We start from the raw sequence: 9,277 nt of genomic DNA, 5'->3' as shown, positions 1-9,277 counted from the left end.
TCAGGGAGGAACCCGACGAAATCTTCTTCAGGGAGGAACCCGACGAAATCTTCTTCGGGAGGAACCCGACGAAATCTTTTTCAGGAAGGAACCCGACGAAATTGTCTTCAAGAGAGAACCCGACGAAATTGTCTTCAGGAGAGAACCCGACGAAATTGTCTTCAAGAGAGAACCCGACAAAATTTCTTCAAAAGAGAACCCGAAGAATTGTCCTCAAGAAGGACCCGAAGAATTGTCCTCAGGGAGGACCCGAAGAATTGTCCTCAAGAAGGACCCGAAGAATTGTCCTCAGGGAGGACCCGAAGAATTGTCCTCAAGAAGGACCCAAAGAAATTTTCTTCAAGGAGGAACTCGACGAAATTTTCATCAAGGAGGAACCAAAAAAAAAAAGAGGTGGACAAATCTCCGGGTCCATTGACTCGTCATTTGTTCCGATTAAGAGCATCGACGATGTGCCTGGCGACAATATAGAAGAATCCAATATATTCGACTATCCCATCACGCCGCGGAAAATATAGAAGAGCCCGAATAATGGGTCATTACATCAGCCGAACAAGGCACTAGACAAATATATTCTCGGAGCGCATCCGTCGCGAATTAATCTCTGAATGCCGCAAAACTTTGCGAAGGTAAGTCCCCATGATCTGTCCTGCGTGGCGTGGCACCGCCTCTGACGGCGCTTTGCTACTTTTTCCACATCAACAGATGTGAAGAAAAATCCCAACGGACGCGCTGTGGACCCGATACTTTTGCTGGGGTTCGGCATATGGTAAGACCTTAAGCGGCACATGTCGAACTTACACCAGTATCCCGAATTCGTGTCCAGGGACGCGAGTTTGAAATAGGTTTATACGGATTGCCACAAGTGCATTAACTGGTACCCGAGCTTTCGGATGAACCAGCCCTATTTGCTAATATCCCTGCACAATATAGATATGGATGTCAAATAAAAATAGCAACGGCCTGGAGTCGATAAAAAGAGGGGCTGCGCCCAGAAATATAGTCAAGTTCTTTATTGAGTAGTACAACTTGAGTCTATGCCCAAGTGCAGGCATTTGCCCATAGGCTCGGGGGCTACTCTTATCGAGAGTATTGTTCACCCTCCGATAAGATACAAGAAAGAGGAAAAATTGTGGAGTCGATTAAAAGCAAGTTGAGCCTACACCCAAGTGCAAACACTTGGCTGTAGCCTCGGGGGCTACTCCCATCGGGAGCGCTGGTCGCGCACCCGATAGAAGAATAACTTCGATAGCATCTACGACAATTAAGGTTTATAGACTCAACTCGAGTCTGCGGCTCAAGTGGAGTCTACTCCCATCGGGAGCACTGGATTTTATCAAGTCCTCTAACAGGAGTCGATAAAAAGAGGGGCTGCGCCCAGAAATATAGCCAAGTTCTTCATCGAGTAGTACAACTTGAGTTTATTCCTAAGTGCAAGCACTTACCCATAGACTCGGGGGCTACTCCCATCGGGAGCGCTGCCGTGCACCCGATAGGAAAATAATTTCAAGAATCGTCGACATCATCTACGCTACACATGATCTACGACATGGACCTCGCCTTGTATTTTCTTCGACTTCAGAGATGGTTATGCTTGGAGTCTCTACGCAAGTCTTCGACTTCCCTAGACACTCGGGGGCTACTGACATGGGCATACCCTTCGGGTACCCATTATTAGTATACCTGGATCGGCTCGGCCCAATATGGAGAAGGCCCAACAAGGCAACCCGAAGGAGTAGTCGACTAGGACTCTTGTAACACCTTAGGCTGGTTGCATATATAAAGCTAGCCAGGGCACCCGAAAAGGGAGAGGTAATACGGAAGATAGAACAAGTAGACAACATAGCTCCGCTTATGGCGGCACCCTGTAAACAGACTTATGATCATATAGTAGATTGCTAGCAGCACGTAGGGATCCTCCACCGAGGGGACCCGAAGCTGGGTACGTCGTGTGCCTAATCTAGCTCCCGGAATCTCCATCGTCGCTATCTCCCGAAACCCAAGTCTACAATATGTAGGCATTGCCGAGGTATTCCCTCGTCAGTAAGTATATACAAACGCTATTCCCATTCAAAACTACCCAATTCAAATGCTATTGATTCTGCTGTGCACCATGGTTTGGGGGCTATTAGCATGTGGTGGTTAAGCATGATATCAAAGTTGTTGACGAACGAAACAAAAGATGCTCTTCAAAATCTTCCAAGAGGAACTGCCCCTGGTGAATGTAATGTACATGATCGTTGCTTGGCCTATTTGAGGATGAGGATTCGTGTGCTCGCGGGAAAAGGTTTTCTGAAGGGTTTGTTCATGTGGCCTTCCGTAGTTTGCAAAATCCTCCTTCTCTACTGGAAGACGGCCACTTAGCAGGAATGTGACTAATGGTGGCACATGTTACAATTCCAAGAATCCATTTGTAATTCCCGGTCTCTTGTATGCCTACGGCCTTAAAATCCAAATCTCTAGTAGGCATAACAAATGAGACAACATATGAATGGATGATCTTTAGAAATAAATAAATGGTGAGTAAGTTGTCCATGTTTTTCTTAGTGAAGCATTGCTCATTATAAAGAGACACGATGGTATGTGGCGATATCAACTCACCGATCCTTCCCTAGGCCAACAACCGAGAATCCCTTGGTTATGTAATGAGCTTGATCCTCGAGCAGGACAGACCTTATGATAGTTTTGAACAAGATTTTCACTTAATTTTGGACAGGGCAGATTTTTATTGATCTTTCACCCTCTCCATCAAGATTGCGAAGAGTATTGTACCAACACGTACAGATCATCCAAAAAACATATATAGTAGTATTCACATTTTTATGATATATGCCACCTACTCCCACTTCCGCCCATAAACCCACTCTCATCCTTGCTAAAGATGTGCCCAAACATAGCACTCAAACATTCTAGCGCTTGATATCTAGGTCATCCATGCTTGTAAACACGATCTTCTGATCCTCTTCTAAATTGTTAGCCATCGCCCTCTGCTCCCAATAGTACTTAATTTCTCCTCCACTATGGTAGCTTTCGTTGCTCGATGGCCTTCAGCTCGTTTCACATTGCTTTCCCTTTCTCTCTTTTCCCCTTAGTGTCCATTTGTTTCCTTGTTAGATCGTTTCTATAAAACTAGCACCATCAACTCCTTTCTTCAATTTACATTATCTTGCTTCCTCTCTAGAGACATGTTCTTCGTTGGTGCCGCCAAGCTTCGATAGTGATGGAGTCTGATCTCATAACTACTTAAGATTTCCTAGTAAATTTCACATCTGACCAAATGACGATCATCCCACTCACTAGTAGAGAAAAGCCTTGTAGTGGCATGATAAAACCACCCTTAGTAGCGTGGATTTGGCATGCCACTAATGTCGCATCAGTGGTATGTGATACATGTGGCGTGTTTCCGGCGTGCCACGGATATTTGACATACTTGTGGCATGCCGGAAACATGCAACATGTGCCAAATGGTCTAGTGGCGTGTGTGTTAGTAAGCCACGCGAATACTAGTTTTTTTAATTAGAACAAAATTCTTGCTTTTATTCAAGATGACAACAAAGAGAAATATAGGAAGCGTAGCCGAAATACATTATTAACACAGTTAACAAGCTTTCATATTGGTTAACCAAATCCATTACTAAATAACATACGAATTTGGTTCAAACAACAACAATAAGCAATTGTACTCTTGGTTCATGAACAAACAATGAAGCACCACAATTGGGCACACCGCCCAACTACACTAGATGCTATCAGTGACAAAGAGAATGTCCAAAATCGGGTGTGTGATGGTCTTAGTGGAGATGAGCATGACTTTTCCAACTTGTAGATCGTCTTCTCATATATGGAACGTCCTCCACGTTGATTTTCTAAATATTAGGCTGTCATGCTCATCGTTGGTGTACGAAATGGTGCTTATCAAACCTGTTGAAGAAGAGTGTTTTTGAACACACAATCCAACCAAGCCATCGTTGGGAATGGGATGCTTCAATACCACCTTCTTACGTAATTTATGGGATGCCAAAAGAGTAATAAGGAAAACGAGACCAATACAAGTACAATGTATGAAGATAAGAAACTAGGAAAGGGTAGAAGAAGTAACTTGAAATAACATACCATGTTGTGTTTGGCAAGATTTGATTTTTTCAAATGGATCACAAATGGTACCCAATGAAGAAATTGGGGGCCAGTAAGATCTCTAAGAGGCGGATATGCTCATAGTCGCTCGGGTTGCATCTTGAAGAAATAATGGCAACATCATATGGGTCTTCATCCCCTCTAGTGAGAAAGAAAATAGTAATGGTCGCAACTTATCCCCTCAAAGAAAAACATACCATTTCTCCTCCGATGAGATGATTCCGCTTGATGAATTGCTTCCAACCTTCGTCTCTCATGCGTGTCAATATCTCTTCTTTCTCCACGACAATGTCATATGTACCACCTAGGCACCTGAAAGTGCACTCTCTCCGGCTACTTTATCGAACAGTAACTTAACATTGCATGGAACAATCTATGCATTCGTAAACAAAAGAATAGTGAGAAAAGGGAATATACTTCAAATAATGGATATAAAGTAGTATGGAAAAGAATATTACCAGATAATCTTCAAAATCGTCACACATATAAAGCTAAATAATGAGCTTTATGACAAGCAAGAGATGCACTCACCTTTGCATGTTCGGCATGTCGCCATGTCTCCTAAAACAGCATAAATAATCATCGAAATCAACTAACAACAATACACATGAATGAATCATAGTAAGCTTAAACTACTTTGCACATGTTAATTAAACATAGAACATAGATAAACTACATAATGAAAAGTTACATATTAAAGATAGAGCATTCTAAAAACACATCCAAAGATAGAACATAAAGTCTAGCATGGTAACTTAAAGCTAATCCTAAAAATCCTAGTCAATCCGAGTACCACCTCGAGCACCTTCTAGTCAACGCCTCCATAGAAATAGGTGTCCTCAGAGTCGAAGTCGCTATCCTCAAAGTCGAACTTGTTGTCACTAAACAAGTCAGTATCTTGGCCCATGCTGGGGGGACCTTCCTCCTAGTCGTGCTGGCCCGCCTCAGAGCCCACAAAGAACTAGCGGTTGTACGTCATCACTGCAGGATCCTCGCGGTAATGCTGCACCAAGGGGTCCTCACGGCGCTCCAACGCTAACTGCCTCTCGTCCAGGTGGTGCTGCTTCTCTTTCTCCTTGGTAGCGAATCTAATATCCGTGGGCGCTAGGAGGTGCGCGATCTCTCGGTCACCAGGCCAATTGAGCTTCGCCTGTTCCCTTAAGTGATGAATCGTCACCTAGTCGTACGCATGTGCCGCCTTCTCTGGGTCTTTCCTCGTGCCAAGATACCGCTTCCTCTCACCTTGAAGAGTGATCGAGGCTCCCCGTGTGGGCACCTTGGTCTTCTTCTTGTGGATAACACGATAATGCCTCTGATCTCCCATATGTTACGATCGAGAGCTAACCAATAACAAATATAAATTAATTTTGTCTAGATTATGCAGTCCCCAAATAACATATGTTCTGATCTGCCATATGGAAATGACGTGACTAGGAGACGATCCAACCAGGTTACTCCCTCCGGTTCATATTAATGAACTCTATTTTGTCTAGATTCATATGAATCTAGTTAATTTTTAGACCAGATGCATGCGTATCTATACAAAGTTGAGTCATTTGCCCCGCAAAAAAAGTTAAGTCATTTAATATGAATCCGATGGGTACTTTTTTCAATGATATATAAACCAGGTTACCTAAAGAAGAAAAAAAACTGGAACCAGAGGCCGTTTGGCCCAACCAGTTAGATTCCTACGCGGTCATCATGGCCACATGGGTGAAGCCCATCACCTCGCCGTGTCCCCGTGTCGCGCCGCTGCCTAACTCTGCACTGGTCGCTCCCTCCAAATGAAGGAACCCCATGCCGCCATAAACCCTCGCCGTCCCCCTCCGCCCCACCATAGGCTCCTCCCTCCGCTCCTTTAATGGCAGAATTACATGCATCAGCTTCAACCTGGAGTGCATTGCTGATTTGCCGCTGCGTTCCCGTAAGCCCTGTGATGAACTCTCCAGTCTAAACTCATCATGGAGCCCCTACTTGTGTTGTCGGGCTCGGCAAAGAATGATTTGTTGAAACTCGTACCAACATAACCCTCCTTATGTTTTTTCTGGTTCTCCATCAGTGATTCCTGTTGTCTCCTATGCCTAGACCTATCAAACCGAAATTCATAGTGTGTTGAGGCATCGCAAACAATTGAGGACATTGGATTGGAAAATGAAAGGGTGAGTAAGCTGTCCATGTTTTGCTTAGAGAGCCGCTGCTCTTTATAAGAGGCTCGATTGTATGCACTGACATCAACTCATTGGTCCTCTAGTAGGTAAGTAGCCAATGTTAGGTTGATCTCCACCACGTACGAGCCCAACGGCTCGACGTGCCCTTTGACCGCGCCCTGATCGGGGGCGCCCAACCGTTCACTGGTTGGTGGGCCCCTGTCGCCTGTGCTATATATAGAGTGGTGGGGGCGGTGGCACTGGTTACGAGGTTGACTGGAGCTGCCACTCGCCCCACCTACAGACCCACCGATTAGGGTTAGCACAGTGCCGACGGGAAGCTCCGCCGCCACCACTCCCTCACCGATCCGTCGACGTCCTCCGGTACCTCTTCAAAGGGTGAAGGTAACCCTCGATCTCTCTCTCCCTCTCACAGTACATGAACATATCTTTTACAGAGATACTACCGACGTTGATCTACTTCTAGTTAATCTTAGAGATTCAACACTGGTATCAGAGCATAGTTGTAGATTTAAATCGGTAGAAAAGATTATAGAAACATTAGATCGTTTCGAGATCCCGACAGAAATTCAAACCCTAGATCGCTGCAAAATAATTTTTCACCGGCTGCTGCTGTTTTTGGCCGTGGCGCCAGCAAAGTAAACCGCGCCGCCACTGACCTGCCTCGGGCTGCTGCTACTCGAGGTCGTGGCGCCGGCAAAGTAAACCGCACCACCACTGACCCACCTCGGGCTGCTGCTGCTCGAGATCATGGCGCCGGCAAAGAAAAGGGCGCCGCCACTTGAGCCGCTTGCCAGCGGTGCGCCCACGCTCGGGTGCACGCACGCGCCAGCAAGAGGGCCAGGGGGGCGCCGCCAGTCTTCCTCCGGCCGGTGGCTGCTGCCGTCCGCCGCCAGTGAGCGCGCGCATCGTGCCGGCAAGGTGGTGTGGAGAGAAAGGTAAAGGAAAAGAGGCGGGCACGCCGTCGCCGGCGAGCTACCGGGCCGCGCGCGCGGGCGGGAGGAGAAGCCTCTCCGCCGCCGCCGCCGCCACAGAGAGCTACAGAAAGGGGGCCGGGGGAAATGAAGTTTAGGGTTAGGGTTTTTCGGCCAAGCAGCCTCTTATATGAGGCGATAAGGGCGCGTGACCGTCTGATCTAGATCGGACGGCCAACGCGGGCTGCCACTCGCGAGCCGGCTGTGGGCCGCCAAGCGACGCGCCCGAGCGGCGCACAGAGTTTCTTCGCCAGTGTGGGCTGTGGGCCGCGCGTCGAAGTTTTGGGGCTGCACAGTTTATAGTTTTTTTTGTACAGTTTTCTGTTTAATTATTTCCAGAGGCATTTTTGGCAGTTTTGGGCAGTTTTAGGCCTAATTTTGTCTAGATTTTTTCTGAATAAATAGGACCAACGAAATATTTGTTCAGGAATTGAAAAGTGAAAGATATGCCTCTGAAAAAGTTTAAGAGTTAACAGTTTAAAGTCAAAGTTTCCGTTGCAAATAGTAAAAGAAGCATTTTTGTCAAGTTTTTTTCCTGAGCAAATTGAACCAACGAGATATTTGTTTTAGGAAACTAAAAAGTAACAGAGATGCTTCTGAAAGTTTTAAAGTTTAATAAATTCAAAGTTTCCGCTTCAAATAGTTAAAGATGCATTTTAATTTTGAAAAAAATGCAAAAGTGATAATCAGAATTTTAAAGAAATGATTAAAGTGATTATTATGACAAATATGGTTATGTTATTTTTGGACCAACGTTATTAATGACATGATCATGTTTTGTTGCAATAAGGTGTGCATTTATCTCTATTTTCTGCCCAACGGTGATATAGTTTTAATTGCACAAACAGTTGTATGTTCTAATTTTGACCAACGTTGGATTATTGCATGCAATTGTTGTTATGATCTCATTTCATTGTGGTTTAAAGGAGGGTACTACTTGATGAGCTGCATTAAGGATGTTCCAATCCTTAGAGATGACAACTACACTGAATGTAGAAAGAAGGTCGATTTGTGCTGAGGTGAACTGGGTTCCCACAGCCGATCAGACCAAAAGATCCAGTCAGAAATGACAAGAAAGATGATGTTGCATGGCAGAATAAAAAGTGGCTAAGTGCCATTTATAAAGAATACAATTGAGAACGCTATTGTGGGCTCAATTGCAAAGTGTGCTTCTGTTTTGGGAGTACTTAAAAAGGATATATGATACCCAGCTGCTGAAGCAACTGGTGACAGAAAAGTACACATGGACAGGAAGAACATGGCAAGTGTGCCATATGATGCTTATGTGTGTGTTGCTTTTACTTCACAATGAGCTTCAATATTATCCTTCGTGAAAAAGTATTGTCTGTGTGAAATGTGAATGAGAAAGTATCCACGTTGGAAAAAGAATAAAATAATAGAAAAAGAACTGATTAATCATCGAAATTATGGCACTGTCGTTTAGGCCATATTTCGAGGGGGAGAATAGAAAGACTTGTTAAAAATGATATTCTTCCTCCATTAGAATTCTCAGACATAGAACAGTGCATCGATTGCATTAAAGGAAAATTTGTAAAGCAAATTAAAAAGGGTGCAAATCGAAGCACAGCAACGCTAGAAATAATTCACACCGATATATGTGGATCATTTTCTGTAAAAAGTGTGGATGGCTATGATTCGTTCATAACATTCACGGATGATTACTCCCGATATGGTTATATTTATCCAATCAAAGAAAGAACAAAAGCGTTGGATAAATTTAAAATATTCAAAGCTGAAGTTGAAAATCAGCATGATAAAAGAATAAAGATAGTCAGATCTAATCGTGGAGGGGAGTACTATGGTCGACATACTCCATATGGCCAAGTCCCTGGACCTTTTGCAAGGTTCTTACAGGAGACTGGAATAGTTACCCAGTACTCGATGCCGGGCGAACCTCAGCAGAATGGGGTAGCTGAAAGGCGCAACCGTATCCTTATGGATATGGTGCGCAATATGATGAGCTATTCCACCATACCATTG

At 44.6% G+C, this 9,277-nt stretch overlaps 1 protein-coding gene across 1 annotated transcript in view; it reads left to right on the top strand.

Annotated features, from left to right (window-relative positions):
* Window positions 1-2,124: 2,124 nt before the first annotated feature.
* Window positions 2,125-9,277, top strand: part of LOC127349399 (ATP-dependent DNA helicase 2 subunit KU80) — a 48,793-nt gene continuing 41,640 nt past the window's right edge. Inside the window, exon 1 of the mRNA XM_071818437.1 lies at window positions 2,125-2,224. Within this exon, the coding sequence (XP_071674538.1) occupies window positions 2,134-2,224 (91 nt within the window). The 5' untranslated portion in view covers window positions 2,125-2,133. The remainder of the gene's footprint in view (window positions 2,225-9,277) is intronic.

The sequence above is a fragment of the Lolium perenne genome, chromosome 4, assembly GCF_019359855.2.
Source record: "Lolium perenne isolate Kyuss_39 chromosome 4, Kyuss_2.0, whole genome shotgun sequence".
Lineage (NCBI taxonomy): Eukaryota > Viridiplantae > Streptophyta > Magnoliopsida > Poales > Poaceae > Lolium > Lolium perenne.
Note: the sequence above shows the minus strand (reverse complement) of the source record. Positions and strands in the feature narration are given on the sequence as shown.